The 21,754-nt window shown below is 49.0% G+C and overlaps 1 protein-coding gene and 1 long non-coding RNA gene across 2 annotated transcripts; one reads left to right on the top strand and one right to left on the bottom strand.

Moving 5' to 3' along the window:
• The first annotated feature begins 9,194 nt into the window (after nucleotides 1-9,194).
• Nucleotides 9,195-10,034, top strand: LOC119287322. Its single transcript, XR_005140815.1, has 2 exons — nucleotides 9,195-9,479; nucleotides 9,581-10,034. It is a non-coding gene; the product is annotated as an uncharacterized LOC119287322 (long non-coding RNA).
• A 177-nt stretch (nucleotides 10,035-10,211) lies between these two features.
• On the bottom strand, nucleotides 10,212-15,991 carry LOC119287321. Its single transcript, XM_037566847.1, has 4 exons — nucleotides 15,248-15,991; nucleotides 11,696-11,751; nucleotides 11,410-11,602; nucleotides 10,212-11,031 (listed from the first exon to the last, which is right to left on the bottom strand). The coding sequence occupies exons 1-4, from the start codon at nucleotides 15,974-15,976 to the stop codon at nucleotides 10,675-10,677; spliced, it is 1,335 nt and encodes a 444-aa protein (XP_037422744.1). The 5' UTR covers nucleotides 15,977-15,991; the 3' UTR covers nucleotides 10,212-10,674.
• Between the last annotated feature and the right edge of the window lie 5,763 nt (nucleotides 15,992-21,754).

Raw genomic sequence — 21,754 nt, 5'->3', positions numbered from 1 at the left:
GTCGTTGCTAGTGAGCTACGCCTGTCGCCTATCTTCTCCCTACCGCGGATTGCCGTCGCCGCCACACCACGTGCGAGCTACGACTGACACATCTAGAGGAGTTGAGGGAGGCGGGCGTATGTGTGCCGGGTGGGTGGTAAATTAACAGGATTGCCATTGCTTAAACATTTGTGCACCCAAAACTTCTTTTGAAATGTTGGTTAAAACTCTTTGATTGCGGTCGCGCTTGCTCGTCAACCAACCGATCGTCTTCCTCTCCCCCCCCCTAGGTAGCTGGCCGGCAAGAATGCCAAACCGCCACCGCCTCACCCAAACCCTATATGTTTGCGACGCGATTGTCTTCTTCATCGTGAGTGATCCCTCCCCCACCCAACCCTAAGCTTTCTATGTTACCATTCGATTTGCTCTTGGGTCGTCGTCGTCACAGTTGCGGCTGGTGTGCTACGCATGGCATCTCCCTACCACGGATTGCCACCGCCGCCACGCCGCCTGCGAGCTCGGCTTGACACATCTAGAGGGGTTGAGGGAGGCAGGGCGTATGTGTGTGGGGTGGGCGGTAAATTAAAAGGGTTGCCATTGTGCTAGTAAGTACAGTACGTTTGAACATTTGGGTCTGCTGCCCACGAAGGCGAGACATGTACGCGCGTGTCGGCAGTCCTCGTGTAGGGTGCGACGGCAGAAATCACTGTTTTGACCTAAGGACGAAATCAATTCACAAATTGAACTGTTTTGAAAAAAAAATTCACCCAATTGATCTTTTTATGTGGCGGCCGACAGTTAGGCGCCACACTACACTGTGCAGCGCCTAACACACATCTGGACAGCATGGCACCCCGGAGCCAGGCCTGGCCCCACCCTTGATGGTGCAGCACCTAGGCGAAAGGCGCTACACTATCATGTGCAGCGCCTAGACGAAAGGTGCTATACATGCACTTACTAACCGCCTCGGAGGCAACAGAGAGCAAGACTAAAAATTGCTAAGTCAATGTGCAGCGCCTAAGAGCTAGGCGCTACACTATGCAGTGTAGCGCCTGACTTCTGGGCGCTGCATGATTGATCCACCACGCGTGGCCTGACCGGCGAGCTTAAACGCATAGGGCGCGGCGTGACCTGACATGCCATGACATGCACAGTCAGAATTTGAGTTACTACCTGCTGTGGTCGATCTGCAGGTTGGCTGGCTCACGGGCAGGGGCTGGCTGCTGGTCACGTATTTGTAACCCATGCTCCTGCGGTTTAAAGCAAGCAAGCACGGACCCTTGGACGGTCACCGCGGATCTTCTCCATCCTTGTTGTGTGTCGGCCACTATGCAATCAGATCAAATGATCTTCGTAGAAAGAAAAAAAAAAGAGCCCGGGGTATGATCAGAACGAGCATATGTGCATGGATCGATTAAATAAAAGGAATATGTAGCCAAAGATCAACAAGAGTGAATGCGCACGGGAGAGAGTAGTATATTTCCGTTTAGTTTCGCCAGATTTTGTCTCTCCTTCAGTAATGACCAGGCATTGAGCAGTGGAGTACAACTAGCCAGAGGCGGAGGCAGGGGGGTGCGAGCAGGGGTCAGACACCCCCCATGGCTTCGCCCCCCCTGTGAGTTTCCGTTACTAGGGAGTACTAGTACACATCAGTACGAATACGTAAAGTGCAGACCACTTGTAGACCTATGTCGAAAGCTAATGGCCTAGCAGGACACCTTTCCAGCCCAAAGCCCAACGTGAGAAAGCATCGCTAGTTGTACATATCAGAAAGAAAAGAATTACGTGCATCCGTAATATCAGGCAGTCAGTTTCCTATCTACCCTGTAATTTCGTTCGTGGGCATCGTGGCTTCTAGGTCTGCTGGCACCGCAAGGCCCTACGCCGCCGTCTCTCGACTCTCGCTGCTTCCACCGCCGTCTCTCGGCTCTCGCTGCTTCCGCCGCTGCGTCACAGGGTAGAGGGCACTCCACTGTCCACTCCGGCGACTGAGTCCACGATGGGGACCATGCCGGTTTGTCTGCTGCACCGGCATCACGCACCACAAGATCTGTTTCAATGAACCAAAGGTACATCACTGGCAAATAATAATCTTTTTGAATTAATACAATTCCGTTGAAGGCAGTGGTTTATAATTTACTAATTAGATACAGTAGAATTACAATTTAAGAATCTAATTTTACTGCTCGTTTATTTCAATCACTGAATGATGAAGAGAGAATACAACTAAACATTTTGGTTTTCAAGCCCGTTGCTTCTAGCCCAGACTGTCATGGCAAATGCAAATCTTTCTACATAATAATTCGAACCCAAGTCCAGTTGATGTGCAACTCACGGATATGTAGTCTTCTTTTATATATTTCTCCCTCCGTCCCAAAATAAATGTCTCAACTTTACTGGGACAAAGAGAGTACTGGACGTATGTTGCAATACAATGAAGTTACATTTTTTAGACTATATTATTGTGTTGTGTCTCTCGAACAATTATTATCTTCCTCGCCCCCCTCATGTCTGAATCCTGGCTCCGCCCCTGCAACTAGCATCTAGCCAGTGTAGTTAATCAAGAACAGTGTCGGCCGGCCCGTGGTGGTAACAGTAAAACAGAAGCACAGAGCTGTCGCTACTAGCCACTGCAGGGCAGTACGTACGTAAACAGTAAATGCGCAACAGAACTTACCAGCAGTAGGGATAGATCCATCGCATGGCATATCTACCTACAGCGAGCAAGGCAGGGCAAGTGCAGGTAGTAACTCAAATTTTGATCGTGCATGTCATGTCACGCCACGCCCTATGCGTTTACAGCTCAGTCGGTCAGGCCATACGCGGTGGATCAATCTTGCAGCGCCTAGACGTTAGGCGCTACACTGTATCTTGTAACGCCTAGCTCTCAGGCGCTGCATACTGACTTAGCAATTTTCAGCTTTGCTCTCTGTTGCCCCGAGGCGGTTAGTAAATGCATGTGTAGCGTCTTTCGTCTAGGCGCTGCACATGATAGTGTAGCGCCTTTCGCCTAGGCGCTGCACAATCAGGGGTGGGGCCAGGCCTGGCTCCGGGGTGCCACGCTGTTCAGATGTGTAGCGCCTGTGTGTTAGGGGCTGCACAGTATAGTGTGACGCATAACTGTCGGGCGCCATACAAAAAGATCAGTTGGGTGAATTTTTTTCTAGGACAGTTCAGTTTGTGAATTGATTTCGTCCTTAGGTCAAAACAGTGATTTCTGCCGGGTGCGACGGTGTCCAGCAATAGCTAGAGTCGACAGCACCGTGCTGTAGATGGACGGAGGGACGTACGGTACGGCGCTGGCGAAGGAAGGAGACATGGATGTAGTGGCGACAAAGGCCCAGCGTACGTACTCCACTAGTACTGTACACCACTGCAACGGCGGCACATAGATACAGCTAGCGGCCGACCAGCACAAAGAGCAAAGCAGCCGGCCGTAGCAGACGAAAGAGATTACATGCATGTGTGGGCTCGTCATCGTACTGGTACCTCCTAAGACCTCGACCATGGAGGCCGGCCGGTGTTCCATCTCTGCATGCAGCACGCGCGATGGTGGAATGGATCGAAGCAGATGCAGATCGGAGCACGCGGACCGATCCATGGAGCGATCGATAAGGAGGAAATAAAGAGAAAGCGAGGGATGATTCATGAGCAAGGCTGCGTCGCGTCGTCGATGGCACCAAAGCACGAAAAAGTAGAGTGGTGCGTTGCATGTCGTAGTATGAGGCAGGCCATCACAGCACATGTCGTAGTATGAGGCAGAAGGAAGGCAGCTGGCTAGCTATTCGATCGATCCTAGCAAGAGCAAGGCTATTGTCTTTTTTAACCGCGAGGTAACAGTTGCCCCCGCGCACCACGAGTATTAAAGTGCTACTCCTACTCAGCAGCGAGGTACTAGCTTATTTAGCCGCGTCTGCAACTCTGCATTGCGCATTGCTCAGCTCCCTCAGTGGACGCTCAAAGCCTCAAAGCAGAGAGAGAGAGAGAGAGAGAGAGAGAGAGAGAGAGAGAGAGAGAGTGCAGAGAGAGAGAGAGCAGCTCCATATACTCAAGCTACAAGCGGATCCATCCATCCCAGTCCCAGTCCCAGTGAGGGGGCATATATATACAGCCATCAGGCCGCTGCCGCTGCAGAGTGCCGAGTGGAGCGGGGTGTGGGGATCCATATTCGAAAGTAGCAAGAAGAGGAGAGGCTGACCCAGCTGGTGGAAGAGAAGGGAGGAGGGGGAGAAGATGCTGGCCTGCATCGCGTGCGTCAACAAGGAAGAAGGCGGCGGCGGCCGGGAGAGGGAGCGGGACGGCGCCGGCGGCGACAGGGACACGCCGACATGCAGGGACCCCGTCAAGTCGCTCACCTCCCAGGTACGTCGTCCGTCCCGTCCCTGCATGCGGTGGTCGGTTCCCTCGCTTGCTCCAGCAGCGCCATGCTGACGCATCTAGCTAGCTAGGTTTGTACGTGGAATCTACCGGTAAGATGCATGCATTTTTGTTCAAGTTGATTGATCTCTCTCTTCAAATTTGTTCAAGATGCACACAGGGACCCCGTCCTTCTTTACGGAGGGAGTATATCGATTCTTGGTGCTTGTTTTGTGCTCCTAATTTAAACCAAAACCAAAAACGCTTTGTATTTTGGATCGGAGGAAGTAGTACGTACGTGCGGCAAACACACGTACGCTACGCACGGCACACACACACACACACACACACACATGCAACAGTAGTTGTTGATCGGTCGACCGAAGCACCCACCCATGGCAACAGATGTTTGGACAAGTATTCTTTCTTTTGTGGGTTTTCAACTTGAAACGGTGTCCTCTCAATCTCAAGCCAACATGCATGACAAGTAGAGTAGTCAGTAGGAGCAAACATGTAGCTTTAGTTTTATTTGTTAAAGTGAGACGGACACGGTTGATGATGGTGATGATGATGTTGGTCTAGTGGTGCGGCGGTAGTGATTAGCTGCTCTGCGCGCGTGGCGTCGCTTTCCTTTCGTGTTTGGCATATCATATGCACAGACAGACAGAGAGACAGCAGGGACATGTCGTCGTCGTCCTGGAGCTACTACACTGCATGAGACTGTGCCTGGCTATCTTCTTCTCCGGTCCAGCCTCCACACCTACCTCTCTGCCTGGTTGGTCCTGGAGCTACTACACTGCATGAGACTGTGCGTGTAGGCGGCAATCCCGATGCACGCACATGTCCATGTCCGATCCAATCCATCCATCTGCACCTAGAGCTACACGGCTACACGGCCGGCCGTGGGCTCCATATGGACCATGCATGTACCTGTCCACACTAGTGCATGCATGCTGCTACGGCCGCCAGGACGACCGACCGGTGCAGCTAGCAACCTCTCTCGCTCTACACTACACTACACTACACTGCTGCTGCGTTGCGTTACAGTTACATATGGATACCAAGAGCTGCAAACTATCCTATCATGCAGCTGCAGGTGCTGCTGGGTTGGTTTTTCTTCAACCTTGTAGTATTCCATTTCTGCCTTCTTTAGCTTGTAAGTGTTACGTGCCTTTAATCGGATCAGCTGCGATCGACGCTGCCCATCGACGGCTTTAATCGCCACTCATCAGCGAGTGCCAAAAAGAAAAAGAAAAGAAGAAAGAAGAAACGCATCCATCCAAGATCCAACCATCAGAATACCAGGAGGGAGGGAGAGGTCTTTTCTCTTTTCTCTTTGGGCAAAGTGCAAGCATACATGGCATGCCAACGCCAACGCCAACGCCAACGCCAATGCCAAGCACAGCAGCGCACTGCATGCATGCCAAAGTTTCTGCCACCTCCTCTCCTCTGCACCCTCACCCTCTTTATATATTCTCCTTCTCTTTTTGTTAATATATGACCCCCACTATAGTACACTACTACCGTACCATACCATACACACACACACAGCCACACAGCCAGACGAATATCTCTTCGTGCCTCTACATTCAAAGCCCACATTCATACGTACTCCCTGCGTTTCTAAATATAAGTCTTTTAAGAGATTTCAATATGGACTACGTACGGAGCAAAATAAGTGAATTTACACTCTAAACTACGTCTATATACATCCGTATGTAGTTCATATTAGAATCTCTATAAAGACTTGTATTTAAGAGAACAAAGGGAGTACTTACATACTACGTACATGTATGGCGTGGCGCCACTTTTCCTTTTCTCACCGGCCAACGTCCACTTCAATTCAACTTGCAAGCATTTTCAGCCGTCCATCTGCTTCATTCTTCATCATCGCTGCCGGTCAAACCTTCAGTCCACACAAGATGTAGTAGCCGCATTCACTACTTGGTTAACTGCTTATCTCTTGTCAACAGTCCACACATTGGATCGTTGCCTTTTTCTGCTTCTGAATCCTTGACCCCAGCCAGCCAAGGTCACTGGCTAATTAAGTACGTGCTCTTTGAGCAACTCTTTAATGAACCGCAGTAAGACATTCGGAAAAAATAAATTCAAACTAGACTACACAGCAAGTTAATCAAAGATGGCCTGGTCAAAATCAGGGAACAGATGGAGACAGTGTAGGCCATGGCATCATGCCTGCACTGCTGCTGCAACCATACATGCATACACAGTTATATGGTTTAGATACAACCACCTTTCACTTTGTGTCATCTCCTTGTGGAGGGTTTCCTGGAACAAAGCAAAAGGCACATACAAAAATCATCCACTCCATACTATATATAAATATGCTTCTTTCTAAAATATGTGTTCAGATGCATGCAACAAAGAGTTCATTCCACCTCTTCTTTTGTGTGGCAAAGAAGCTTTGATCACCTTCAAAACCTTCTCGCTCACAACACCCACACGCCTTTCTTAGTTTCTTTTCTGTTATTTTTGGACAAAAGAAAAGAGTTCATGCAGATGTCCCATCCCCATATGAGATAAACGCATAGATCGATGTGGAAGGATGCACTATGGTTTCATATGTATAAATGTGCGCGGAGAGATTCCTGGAACAAAGCACACGCTTTAAGCAAATACAAATGATCAACCATACGTTTATCTATTCATACATGTCTTGAGATGCTTCTTTCTAAACGATCAAAGAGCGGCCATGGACTATTCCTCCCCCTCTTCTTTTGTCACAAAGAAGCTTTGATCAACTTCAAAACTTCCTCCCATATCTGGCTCCTCCTTTGTTCTTTCCTTTTCTTTCTCTTTTCTTTTTGAATGGAAAAAGAAAGTGGATGTAGATGACTCATCCCCATACAAGATAGTACATAGTCGGGTAGATTGATGTACAAGGATGCATGCTTTCTCAAAAGGAGAGAATGTGAAAGAGATCCCCTGGCCTAGATGGATGGACAGACAGATAGACAGGGATGTGCCAAGCATATTGCTGCTGCAGCCTCCAGCAGCAAGGCAAGAATCCAATCCCCAGCTCTGTGCTGTGCTGTGTGGGGATCTTCAATTTTTAAATTTTATCTTTTGCCTGATAAAAGAGGTCAGGGAGGGGGATGCATCAAAAGATGGGTGCTAGTGCTATCATGAAAGGGGCCAAATCTGACTGTAGATGAAACATACAGGAGACTGAAAAAACACCATGGACAGAGGTATGTTTCTATAGACTATAGTATGTGTGTGGTTAAAGAGAACAAAAAGGAAAGCAAATGGGTCAGAGAATCCATCCTTGTTTGCTTGCTTCAACTGGCCCTATCTAAGCTAGATGCAGAGAGCAACATTGTACTAGTGTAGTGACCATGTGGTATTTTACTTAATTACCTTTGATTAGGGTGAGAATTCACCACATACTGTCATGAATTACTAACTAGCAAGTGTAAAACAGCTAGCCAACAGTTAGTAGCAAGCTGTTGTGTGAGTGAAAGCAACAAACATGACATTGGTGCAGTACCTCTGAATCTTCTCCATTGGTGCAGTACCAGTGGAGGGACTGAAAGTTAAAGGAGTGTTTACCATTACCAGTGGAGGGACTGGCCATGAGGTCAAAGCAGAGGAGTGCAACATAATCTTTGAACATGTCATTTCTCTGACCCCTAAAGGCGCAGCATCAGGAGCCGGCATCACCTAGCATTATCATTTGACCGGAGACCGCATTATATATAAAATGGCCATGTGGAATGCAGTTCGTCTGAACTTCACACCAGATGGCACAGTAAAGTAAGATCAGGATTGATAGGTTTAGAAACACTTGAGCTGAGCTTCCTGAAGTTCACTGCAGAATCTTCAGCAGTTGCTTGGAGACTGTTCTGTTTGGTTGTTAATTATAGTTTAGAGTCTTTGAATCACTGAGAGAGATGCAGTCCTGCAGTTGCTACAATCTAGGAGTAAGTAGTATGCATCTCTGAATTTTGGTCTGGAGCTAGCTGCAAACTCTGTTGCATTTGAAGCATGAACATCAGCTGCGCTAACAATGGTGTTCTGTATTGATTCAACATATGTTTGATTCTGACACTTTGAATTTGTTGGACGGTGCAGCTCAAGGACATGGTGCTGAAGCTGTCGGGAGGCACGCAGAGGCAGGGGGTGCCGAAGCGGGGCGGCTCGCCGCCGCCGAGGGGCCGGACGACGTCCCTGTACCGGAGCGGCTACTACCGGCCGGGCGTGGTGCAGGACGACATGGCGGTGCCCCCGGCCACGTACCTGGGCCACGGCGCCGGGGGCGGGGGCGGCACGGCGGCGTCGAGCGCGAGCTCCACGCCGGCGTGGGAGCGGCCGCCCAGCGGGGGCGGAGGCCCGGGCGGCGAGGCGGCGGTGCGGGAGTGGGTGGCGCAGGTGGAGCCCGGGGTGCAGATCACGTTCGTGTCGCTGGCGGGCGGCGCCGGCAACGACCTGAAGCGCATCCGGTTCAGCCGGGAGATGTACGACAAGTGGCAGGCGCAGCGGTGGTGGGGCGACAACAACGAGCGCATCATGGAGCTCTACAACGTCCGCCGCTTCAGCCGCCAGGTGCTCCCCGACGCGCCCCGGGACGACGACGGCGAGGTCAGTGTCACCATCGCTCACCCGCTCTCTCTCTCCGTCTGTCCGGCGACGGCGCCATCGTCGTGCATCGTTGCTTAAGGCTCAAGGATTTGTTTGCAGCAGAGGGAGTCGTTCTACTCGCAGTCGCAGGTGGGCTCCACGATGGGGAGCCCGGCGGCGACGCCGTCGCCGGCGCCGGAGAGCATCGCCTGGGGCGCGGCCTTCGCCCGCCCGCAGCCCTCCGCAGCGGCCGCCGGCCCAGGCGGCGCCGGCGCGGCGCGGCAGCACAGCTTCCGCGGCCCGCTGTCCCCGCCGCCGCCGTCGTCGTCCAACCCGTCGGAGCGCGCCTGGCAGCAGCAGCAGCCACACCCGCAGCGCCAGAACGAGCCCGACCTCCCGGAGCCGGCGAGGACGACCACCTCGTCCCTGCCGGACGACGTGTCCATCAGCAACGCCAGCGAGCTGGAGGTGACGGAGTGGGTGATCCAGGACGAGCCCGGCGTGTACATCACCGTCCGCGAGCTCGCCGACGGCGCCCGCGAGCTCCGGCGCGTCCGCTTCAGGTCCAAATCTCTCCCGTCCATTTCCTTCTCTGAATCCAGCACATGATCAGATGATGATTCTTTGGGGTTCTTGAAACTTATTATCATCGTGTTGCCTGCAGCCGTGAGAAGTTTGCGGAGCTGAACGCCAAGCTGTGGTGGGAGGAGAACAAGGAGAGGATACACGCGCAGTACCTCTGAATCTTCTCCATTGGTAAAAGTTAAAACTGGGATACTTTCACTCTGAAGCTTCAAGCTTTGTGATGCAAGGGAGGGGGAAAGATTAATAGTATCTGATACTACTACTGGCACTTAATTACAAGTATATATGGAGTTAGTTTGTGTTTGGGGTTGGAACTGGGAGAGAGAGAGAGAGAGAGAGAGAGAGAGAGAGAGAGAGAGAGAGAGAGAGAGAGGAGGGGGAGAGGGGAAAGAGAAATGTTTATTTAGGGTTTAATTAGGGCAGTGCCATGATGCCCAGCCCATGTGACCTGTGATGGACTGTCACTGCATGAATGCAGGTGTACCATGTTCATGTTGAGAACCTGTCACAATGCTTGACTTGAGCATGCTTAATCCTCATTTCCTATGCATGCCAGACATCTTTATCTGTCTATTTTATTTATTTATGCAGTAATGATAGGCATACAAAAAACATAACAAAATATCCTAGCACTGCAATGTGGCATGTTGGCTCAACAATCACAATGTGCGCAGATCAGTAATAACCTTATAGATTAATAACAACACTGGTGCAATTCTGTGCATGGAAGAAATGTGCTACATACGGGCATACAGTATGATGAATCCACCAGAAATCATAAGCACATACCACATGTACAACTGCTACCCAAATGAGCTACAAACTGGACGCACCCTTGTCACGCGGTGTTCTTGACAGTTATCTTGATAAAATGTGAAGACAAGTGATCTAAAACATGACCGGAATTCCGTGTCAAACCTTGATACTGAGAGGTGAAAGAGATGGGATTGTGGAGGGTTGGATCAAAATGTGATCTGAGGTTTGACGTGGTCTTAGATCACCCCTCTTCACATTTGCCAGGGGTTGCAAGAATACCAACTAAGAACACAAGGGGCGGCCATAGGCAGATAGGCTTCACATGCTGAATTTGCATTTGGTAACTTACCTGACGACGGCACATCAATGTAGTGCACACATCGTGAATTAAGTCAAAACACTCCATCAGAGCCGCGCTCATCGAACAGCAGACGCGTAGGGGGACAGAATGTACTCTCTTATCCGGGATGCCCCGTCCCTCGCCAGCATGCCCTCGAGGTCTCCGAGGATCCTCGCCAGCCAAATCTCCAGGCTTCGCTGGATTTCCTTGAAATTGTTCCTGACTGCACTTAGTGCTCTTCTTGTGCTCACTTTGGCTTCTGCTGGCAGCTCATCGCAGAAGCTGCTTTTCGCGGTCTCTGCTTGCACTGTGCCCAGCTTCTGCCTTGTTTCAGCTGCTCGGTGCTGAAGGTGGAATGCTTCCAGCAAGTACTCTGTTTGCCGCTGTGTTCTCAACTCCGAGTTGGGTGTTGAATCGCAGGGGTCATTAGCTTGCTGCACAAATAGATAATAGGTTAGTTTTTCTTATTGCAGCCGGTTAAATAGCAATAGGAAGAAGTAATACTATACTGCCTCAAGAGTCATGCAATAGAGCCAGGAAACAATTGCCCCAATATGAAACTATCTCCTACTTCTATGAACTAGTGTAACAGTTAGCTTACAAGCTAGTATAGCACTGAGGTCATTCCTGTGTTTACCTTTAGGCTTTAGCAATGCATCAATAGTCAGGTCACAAGGATGTTAATCACATCATATGTTGGATGATGCGTTTAAATAACAGTGATGCGGTACTACCAGCCAAGTTAGGTTATATAGACTGCATGTGCCTTGCGAGAGCAGTACGCATATGCCATGTCAGATGATGAAACCTACCATCCGTTTGCAAAGATCATCGATCTTCCCAGCAAGAGTTTGGTATCTCTTTACTTGCTTCCTCATCACCAACGGGATCTTGGATAGATCTCCATCTCCAACCTTCTCCAGATTAATTAACTCCTGCTCAAGCAGCCGGAGCTTTGCAGGAACTCCTGACGATTCCACATCCACCTTCCAAGGTGATTCTCTCCTGGTGAAAAAGATGGTTTAGAAATGAGAGGAAACAAGTAGCATTTATTTGGTTGCTGCTTCACAAAAATGTTTGCCTCAGTTAAATACTCACCGTGGTACAGCAAGCTTTGTGTTGTACATTGACTCAACTGATTCATACTTCATGTCCTGCAAGATGCAAGTAAAACTGAGTGACCATAGGGGCAAAACAAGTTACAATCCAACAATGCTCTAGCTAACTGTGACACAACAATATGAGCAAGCAAGAAAAGTTTTACATCAAGAATCCTTGAGACAATAACCAGAAAAACAAGTAGGTTGACTGCCAGCCACGGCATAACCCTATCAAAAACGAAGAATCAAATTTCTCAGAACTAGATAATCACTTGAACTGAAACAGCATCAGCTAGTGAATCGTCCTTAACTGAGTCGGTTGACTATATTTAAGTGGGTTGCTGATTTTATTCCCTATCTTGCTTTTTTGACTCTGCACCGTTGAGAACAGAGGTAAATACTGAATGACGAATAGCAAGCTCACTCTTAACGTTGATTTGGGAAAAGTGAGGCAAAGCATATGGAGGGAGAGGTCAAGAAAAGAGTTTGCAGTTTATACAAAAGGAAAGAACAGACTAAGACAGCAAAGAACAAACAGCATAGGAGCTGACAGGCTGTAAGACTGAATAAGCCTTTATATCTGGATCATACGAAATTAACCTAGTGAATTTTGTTACTTGGAAGTCCGAAAATAATTCGATCAATACAAACTTACGAGATACATATAAGATCTATATACCTTCACTGCTAATGAACAAAATATGGGGCAAAAATCCAAGTTCGTTCCCTTTGCGAAGAAATGCAAGATCACCATTATCCTATCATTGCAGATATATGTAATGTTTTGACATACATGAGACCAATAGCAAACAGCTAATGCATATGTGCATATCTGTGTTGCCATACTAGATGATATAGGAACATTGAGGAATTTGCAGTTTACAAAAGTACAGAACTAATATCAGCTTACTGGTGTCTCCTTCACCACCCCAGCCTCATCTATCACCAAACAATCCTCATCCTTCACTCCTCTCTGTCTCTGAAGTCTGACACCTCCCTCTTACCCGCAACACTTGGTTGTCCTATTTTCTCAGTCTTGTAGCCACTAGCCCCCCAACACTTTCTGCTCCTCCATCTGTCTCCATCATATAATCGATCTCACCTCTCATGTCTGAGTGAACAAACCCTATGCAAAACAGAGCCAAGATTGAGTGTCCGCTCAAAGCTACTACCCTTTGGATACCACTAGTGCCCACTTGATCAGCCCATGTAAAACCACATTGTCTTTTAGCCTTCTGTTATCAGAGCATCACTAGTTCTCGTAGATCATATTTGAGCTATGGCACAGCAACACGTTTGGACAGTTTCACAATATGGTTGATAGCCTTAATGGCAGCTTTAAAAGTTATGTAATATATAAAAGGCAACCAAATGACAGTGTGGATTAAAAAACTACAGTTTTTCATGCTTTGATTCAAATCATTGCCTAACCACTTCAAAACATTTTTTCTTCTAATTCTTACCCTCTCTGATGGATTTTAATTTTTTTGGAATTGTAGGTATCCCCTCTGAGCATTTTGTCAAGTAACATTCTGGACACAGCAAATCAGTGGAAGTAGAAATGCAGCGTACACGTCCAATGAGTACTAGACGAAACAACAGAATCAAATAAGAAATTACTCGTGAAGGGCGGATCAGCTGTAGTTTGTGTCTTTTCCGCTTGATATGGGCATGAACTTTCTCTTCGATAAATGCATATGCAGTCAAAAAAGGCATGAACTGCTGTGTGGTTTATCTATGTTTCAACAAGGCACCAAAACTTGTACATAAGAAATAGGCTGAAGGAATACATGACATGGCATTATGCTGAGAGGAGGACATAGCTAAAAAAACGTGGGTGTTCATCCTGTACAGTAAGTCAGTAACTAAGGTCAGCAGCCCTATGATGATCTTGGTGCAGTACTCAACTACTCATCTTACAGGGCACTGTTACCATGAGCAAACAGCAGGATGCCCGTGAGTATCTGACAACCATATAGGTCTAGAAACGGGCCAGACAAGATTCTTTGTTGGATGCAGATGCAAGGGCGCCCCCACAAAAACAGTGCCTGTATCCTAATTGATCCAAGGGGCTGCTTTCAAAGTGGTTATTTGTCTGTTCTATTGTGGGTACGGCATGCATGGCACTTTGCTCGTGGAGATTCAGGGAAAATGTGTATGCAGACCTACCACAGCAGAGTGCATCAACCAAACAAAACTGATAAGTTGAGATATCATGGAGCATGGGGAAAATCTGCAATTGGTTGAGTTGTTTCCACAAATGTTGTCTCTGTCCTCCTAGTCTTATAGCCCACCATGTACTCTATACAAAGCAAAGCCAAATTAGAGTGTCCCCTCATAGCTCCTATTCTTTGGATACCTCGAGATACCGCTGGTATGTGTCCACTTGATCTCCCCATGTCAACACATTCTTTTAACCTTCGGTTCACCAAGCATCACTAGTTCTTGTAGATCACGTTTGAGCTACGGCATCGCAACTCGTTTGGACAAATTCACAATATGGTTGATAGCCTTAATGGCAGCTTTGCAGGCTATGTACTATAGAAAGGGCAACCAAAAGGACAGTGTGGATTCAAAACAAGAGTTTTCGATGCTTTAATTCAAATCGTTGTCAAACTATTTCAAAACAGTCTTCTTCCAATTGTTTCGAAACAAAGCGTAAACTGCTATCCTTGACACAACAAATCAGTGGAAGTAGAAATGCTGCGCGCATATCCAGTGTGCACCCAATGAAACAACAGAATCAAATAAGCATATGCAGTCATAGAAGGCATGCACTGATGTTTGGCAGTAGTTTATCCACATGCTCAACAAGGCACCCCAAACCCAGACTTGTACATAGAATTTAGTCTGAGGTAATACATGATTATAGCAAGAAGAGACAGAGCTAAAAACTATGGCCAGCAGCCTATGATGATCTTGGTGCAGTACTGGACTAGTCATCTTACAGGTCACTGTTACCATGGCCAGCACCAGGAAGTCTGTGACCATAGATAGGTCTAGAAATGGGCCAGATGAGATTGTGTGTTGGATGCAGATGCAAGGGTGCCCCCACCCCACAGAAACAGTGCCGGCATCCTAATTGATCCAAGGGGCTGCTGTCAAAGTGGTCATTTGTCTGTTGTATTGTGTGGGTACGACATGCAGGGCACTTTGCTCATGGAGATTCAGGGGTATCACTATCACTATCACTATCACTATCACTCCTGGAAAAATGTGTATGCAGACCTACCAGTGCAGGATAATGTTTTTAGCATGGAGCATCAGCCAAACAGAACTGATAGGAGCACGGGCAAAATCTGCAATTAAGCGAGGTGTTTCTACTACAAATTTCTACCAGGATAATGTAGGAGGAGTGGTCTTCAGAATGATTTTATGATGTTTAAAAGCAGAACCGGATTCGATGGAGTGTCCATCGGTTGACATTAATAATTTTGCGTTCTTCAGAGTCTAATTCAGTAGTAATAGTAGGAGACACGCACTTCCATGGTGGAATCATGGCAGAAGAGAGGTCAATGGGGGAAAAAGGGGGAACTTTTTGTCGGCTTACCTGCCACCCTTTGGAGCGCGAGTCCATCCAGGGCGGCATTCCCGACGCCGCCGCCGCGGAGGACGAGGAGGAGGAGGTGTAGAAGTCGTCGCCGCCGCCGAAGCCGTCCTGCTGCTGGCGCTGCTGGGCGTAGAGCGCGGCGGCCGCGGCCAGGGCCTCCGCGTCGGTGTCGCCGTAGCCCTCGGCCGGATCCGGCGCGCGCTGGTGCTGCCGCGCACCGGGTTCGTCCTGCCCGGCGCCGTTGCCCGTGGCGGCGAGGAGCGCGTTGAGCAGCCCGTCGCGGTCGGCGGCGTCGCGCTCGAGGCGGTCGGCGCGGGCCCGGAGCGCGGCGGCCTGGGCCTCGGCGTCGGCGAGGCGCGCGCGGAGGGAGGCGGCCTCGTCGGCCGCGGCCGCGGCGCGGGCCAGCAGGCGGCGCTCGGCCTCGGCCCAGGACGCGCGGTGGCCCGCGAAGATCTCGGCGGCGCGCGCGTTGGCCCGGGCGTCCTCGCGGCGGCGGGCCCGCAGCTGGCGCAGCTGGTCCTCGGCGGCGAGGAGGCGCGTGGCCAGGATGCGGCCCCGCGACTGCAGCGAGGCCACGTGGCGCGCGCCGGCCGGGAGCGAGGCGAGGAAGAGCGCGAAGGCGACGCCCAGGTAGGCCGCCAGGGCCTCGGCGCCGGCCTGGCCTGCGCCGTCGGCGTCCGGGGGAGGGGGCTTGGTCGGCGGCGCGTCGTCGGCGTCGTCGGCCGCCATTGTTTCGGGGGGGCGCGTGGAGTGGTGGAGAGCGATGGGTCGGAGAGGAGTGGCGATGGCGACTGTGTGTGTGGGTGGAAGTGGAAGGAGATAGATTTGGGTGACGGAAATGCCCCTGTCCGTGTGTGTGCGTGGGTGGGCCCGCACGTGATTGTGATTGGGTGGAAAGTCGTGATGATGATTGACGATTAGGATAGTGTGGTTCGGCCGCTCCTTGTCGCCCTGCCTGCCGGTCGTCTGCGTGCGAGCGACGGTTAACTACGCTTTCGTACAAAGAAAATGTTTTCTATCAAGGAATTGATTAGTGGCATCTATATTACTTCCTCCGGTCCTTTTTACCCTGCATATTAAGTTTGTCTGAAGTCAATCACATCCAACTTTGACCAAGTTTATATAAAAAATTATTGACATTTACATAACAACACCAATATCATTAGATTCATCTCGGAATATATTTTCATATTATATTTATTAGATGCTAATAATTTCTAATATAAATTTGGTCAAACTTAGCTAAGTGGCAAATCCAATGTGCAGAGTAAAAAGGACCGGAGGGAGTACCATTAAAAAAATCAAACTACTCAAATTTCTAAGAAAGAATGAGTTAGTGGCATTGGTGTTACACTTCGAGCACAAAGAAAATGAAATAAAAACTAAAACATAATCAAATTATCAAGTTTTTTCTAAGGAAGAATGAATTACCGGTTTTGATATTGCCCTTTAAGAAGAAGACAATGAAATAAAACTAAGACAATAAAAAATTAATCAAGTTTCCTAAAAGAATGAATTAGTGGCATTCATACAACCCTTTAAAAAAGAAAGAAATTCAAAATAAAGGAATAATAATTATAATTTCCAAAGTTTGCGACCAGTTTACTCGGGAAATGCTACACCTACATAGATATTGCAACTGATCATCTTTACAGTAAGACGTAGCTTTCTTCCAACCACAAAACTCCCCCTATTTCCTAAGAATTCTTGCCATGCTTTGAATTGCGTTTTTATACTAAAATTTCTATAATCGAAAACTTAATCAAATAATGACAACATTTGCACACAATTTACACAAAAATTGTGCTTTCTGGTAATATGCAAGAGTAAGCATATAATAGTGAAAGTTTCACAATAAATAAGTTTTTTCAAAAGGAATGAATTAGTGGCATTTGTATTACCACTAAAAAAATAAAATCAAAACAAATCACAACACTGAAATTTTCTACGAAAGAAAGAATTAGTGGCTTCGGTATTACCCTTTAAGAATAAAGAAAATGAAAGAAAATCAAAATTATGAGGTAATCTAACAAAGAATCAATAGGTGGCACTAATATTACCATTAAATAAGAAAGAAAATGGAATAAAAACTAAAATAGCATAAGAGAAAAAGTAGCATGAATCTCAAAGCAGAAATCGACGACCAAATAAATTGACTAGGTGAAAATCTATTTTTAGGTGACTTACATTTAACTAAAATGAGGCTAAAATTATCCATGTAAAAAAGAAAAAAAATGAATAAAAATATAAAGAAAAGTAAAAGAAAAAACATGTAAAAAACATGCAATGTGTAACGGGCTTCGAGCACAATAAAAAAGTGACTTACCCCACGGTAGGGCAAGTCAAAAATCCAGCCAAAGAAAAAATTGACTTACACCAAACAGGGAGAAGTCAAAAATTCAACCTAAGAAAAAAGTGACTTATCCTAAAGAGGGGCAACTCAAAAGTCCAGCCAAAGAAAAAAATTGACTTACACCAAACAGGGGCAAGTAAAAAAATCCAATGGTCAGACTATTGACTTACCCAGATTTAAAAATCAGGTAAACTGGGATTTCTAATATGACATGAGTTTAGAGCAACTCCAATGGACCGACCCAAACGGACGGTGTATTTGTCCGTTTGGGTCGACCGCCCACCCCACGTCTGTCCAGTTTTGTATTTGGATCGGCAGTGCGCCCAACGCGCCGATCCATTTCATGTCCGCATTCAATTTTTTTTTAAAAAAAAGGCCTGCGGCCGATCATGCCAGCGACCATGTCTCATGTCGGCATCATGTCAGCGCCGGCATACAATGCCAGCTTCAGAAAATACCACAGTTCATACTAGCGCACTCGCCAGCCGACCGACACACATGCCAACACACAAAACAGTGTGGGACTTGAATTCGACCACGCCATCGCGGCTCCTGTGGTCATGCCGGCACACCTGCCGGCATACAAAAAATATGGCCCTCGCCGCCATAGATCACTCGTTGTCGAACTTGACCATGTTGGCCTGCATCTTCTCGAACCACGGCCTCTTCCTTGGCGACACGGTGTTGAGATCCACCTTCATGATCTCCACCCGGTCATCATGCTCGCAAGAGCCACTTCTTTCACCTTTGTCTTGGCGTTGGCGGCCTCGATCTCTAGCATTTTGGCTTGCTTCTCCGCCTTGAGCTCGAACATCTTGGCTTGCTTCTCGGCGTCAAGATCAAGCCTCCTCCTTTGGATCTCCATGAAAGCATCCATTTGCTCCGCCTTGAAACGCCGGCGCTCCTCCTCCCTTGGGTCCTTCTTATTCATCATGCCGTCCACGCTTGCGATCAAGGCGTTGGTGGCCGCATCTCGCTTGTCCTCCTTCTTGGAGTTGGTCTTCCCCCTCGGCCATGCCGGTTCGCCCTCCCCAACATCCTCCACGGCTTTCTTCCCCCCACGTGCCTTGAGGGCGGCATATTGTGCCTTGAACTTCTCTTCGTCCTTGATGACCCGATAGCAATGGGAGAGGTTGAAGCACTTGCCATTGTGTTGAACCTTGAATGCCTCCAAAGCTTGAAATGCCTACAAAATGTTTCCATGCAAGCATATGGGCAAGTGATAGCAAATGAAGACATAAAAGGATGATCTTGATGACACAAAAGAGGCGCTTGCTTGCTATCATACCATATCTTGCATGCCGATGCCGCTCACGGGGCGGGCCTTGACGCTCTCAAGGGTGGCGCAAAACTTGTTGCACTCTTGTTGGATCACCATCCACCGCTTGGAAATGAAGACCCACCCGCGCGTGCTCACAAATTGGTAAGGTGGAAACTTCTTGCGCTCGTGAAACTCGCGGTGCACATGAGTCCAAAAGGTTGAATGCTTTTGCTTGGCGCCCGTCTTTGGGTCTTGTCCAATGTCTCGTCAACACTCGCAAAGAAGTTTGTCCTCGGCAGCTGTGTACGCCTTCGTGCGCTTGCTCTTGCGCTTCAGCTTAGGACCGGCGGCTTGGTTGGCGAGCTCGTCCTCGAACAAAGGCTCCGCTTCGATGTCGCACTCGTCCTCTTCCTCTAGCCCATAGTCCTCCGGGAACTCGTGGTCCAGGGGGAAGCCATCCAGGCCGATGTCGACCTGATCACGCATGAAGGCTGCCTGATCGGGATATAGCCAGCGGCCGGCGTGAACGCCCCGCGGCCGTCCTGGCTTTGTGTCTCGTCGGGATCGTAGCCAGCGCCCGGCGCACCACCCTCGAAGATGAGGTTTTGCATGTAGTCCTCGTCGGCGGACGACGACATTTCCTCGAACAGGTTACGGACGTCCGGGAGCCTGCCGGCCGGCGTCTGTCGCGCGCGTTTCCTCGTGCCGCCGGACGACGAGCCACCGACCACCCGGGTGGCATTGAGGTCGATGGGCGCGGGTGCGCGCGTGGAAGGCGCGACCACACTCACGTCGAGTGAGCACTTCCCGAAGAGGCGGGAGGCCTGCAGGTAGACGTGGAAGCCGGGGACCGGGTTGCAAGCCGACGCGCGGGGTGAGTCGGGCACCACCATCCGAGGAAACGCCGACGAGCCGGTGATGGCTGCGGCGACGATGGCTTGGAGGACGCTATGCTGGCTAGGTTTACCCCTAGCATGACTTACGGAACAGGGCAAGCCAAAAATCAGGCTTAGAAGTCATGAAACAACACAAGCAAAAATAACAACACAAATCACGACAAAAAAATCAATGGTCAGACAATTAACTTACCCAAATTTAAAAGTCAGGTGAACTGGGATAGCTAATATGGCATGAGCTAAGAGCATCTTGAACGCTATCCCCTAAACCGGACACTACATATGTTCATGGATCAATGAGGACCAATCCGTAAACACTGATGCGAAAGCTGTGCATTCAACCATGTCTTCAAATGTCCATTTCTTAAAAATGGTAACCAAGCCGGCCAAAGCTACTTTCGGCGGATGGAATCCGTCCACCTTCCGCCAAATCTGATGGTTAGTTAGCATTTAAATAACAATTATACAACCTTCGTCAACTAACAACTTGGCATTAACAACCCATTAATAAGCAAAACTAACACTACTCTAGCGCATACGTAAGCTCTTATATATACGCGCATACACTCAACTCTATAAACACACATATGCGCACCTTATCTCTATGAGCACTTTTGAGAGACCGAGCCGGTATATCATCTTGAAATTACGAGTAGGCGCCTCGTAGTCGACAAAAACATATCATCACACTGACTAATACTAATAGAATACCATGGTTTAATTTGTTCTTTTCCCAACAAAATATTAGCGGCCTTCTGCCAAATAACAACGAGGGCCGGGGTAAGTGGTGGTTTTTCATTCGCGAGTGGACGTTTGGACTCCTGCAAAGTCTCTTTTTGTTTGTCTTTGATTTGCGAAAAAAGGGACGTCGGAATGCGTTGACGGATCGTTGCTAGACTGCGTTGGATGACAAATCGTGCCCGGACAGCACGGTTTGAATGTTTACGGAAGGTTTGAGGGTCAGCTTAGGCCTTGTACAACGGGAGGTTGCTTAGAGAGATGCTTAGTAAAATAAACCAAGTTTTTTTTAAGCACCGGTGCTTATTATTATAGGACAGACACTTAATTAAGCACACTCTACAAATAAGCACCGATGCTTAGAGGAAAACGGGTTCATTAATTAAACATCTGTCCTCTACAAATAAGCATCCATACTTTGAGAAAAACTCGTGCCTCGGCGGATCCAATGGCCTCCGGCGACCTCATTTTCATTTTTCGGGAAAGAGGGGAGGAGAGTAGCCATTTCCATTTCGGGAAAGGGCAGGCGGATCCCATGGCCTCCGGCGAGACCTAATTTTCTTTTTCGAGCTGTTCTTGCTTATCTGCGTGGCTTGAAAAGATGTGAGGAATCAATCCTCGTGCCTAACATTTCTTCATCTTGGTTACAGATCAGATCTGATCCTCCTGCCTCGCCCTCAGCATCCTCACCAAGGAATGGCCACCCAGGGACACAGCGCCGGCGGCAGGAGCTTCGTCCTCGACGCCAATCTTCCACCACCACCCCGACGCCCTCGCCCCGCACGCCGTGTCGAACCGCGTCGCCATCCCCGTCATCGACCTCTCCGGCCGCCGCGCGGAGGGAGGCGGCCGAGACCGTGGGCCTCTTCCAGGTGGTGGCGCACGGCGTGCCGGAGGCGGCCATGGCGGGGATGCTGGCGGCGGTGCGGCGGTTCCACGAGGAGCCGGTGGAGGCCAAGGCGCGCTACTACACGCGGGACGCGGGCAGGAGCGTCCGCTACAACTGTGTGCTTCTTCCGCGCCAAGGACGGTGACGGGGAGTGGTTCACAGGCGCGGTACAGGACGGTGACGGCGGCGGAGCTGCTGGGGTCGTCGAGGGCTTCTTCTTCAGCCATATTTACCTTGATTACGATAATAAACATTGGGGAAACCAGGACACAAAGATGTACTACTTCCTTGATGCTTGGGAGCAATTCCAGTCCAGAAAAGCCGGTTTTACAAGACAACCGGTTAGTCGCAGGCTGAGCACCTCAAGTTT

The sequence above is a fragment of the Triticum dicoccoides genome, chromosome 4A (assembly GCF_002162155.2).
Source record: "Triticum dicoccoides isolate Atlit2015 ecotype Zavitan chromosome 4A, WEW_v2.0, whole genome shotgun sequence".
Lineage (NCBI taxonomy): Eukaryota > Viridiplantae > Streptophyta > Magnoliopsida > Poales > Poaceae > Triticum > Triticum dicoccoides.
The sequence above is the reverse complement of the archived record's forward strand: the minus strand, read 5'-3'. Positions and strand labels throughout refer to the sequence as shown.

Coding starts and splice junctions, on each gene's coding strand:
- LOC119287321 (XM_037566847.1), bottom strand. CDS start 15,976: ATGGCGGCCGACGACGCCGACGACGCGCCGCCGACCAAGCCCCCTCCC. Junction 11,752..15,247: donor CGCGCTCCAAAGGGTGGCAG/GTAAGCCGACAA, acceptor TGCATCTTGCAG/GACATGAAGTATGAATCAGT. Junction 11,032..11,409: donor ATGATCTTTGCAAACGGATG/GTAGGTTTCATC, acceptor CTATTTGTGCAG/CAAGCTAATGACCCCTGCGA.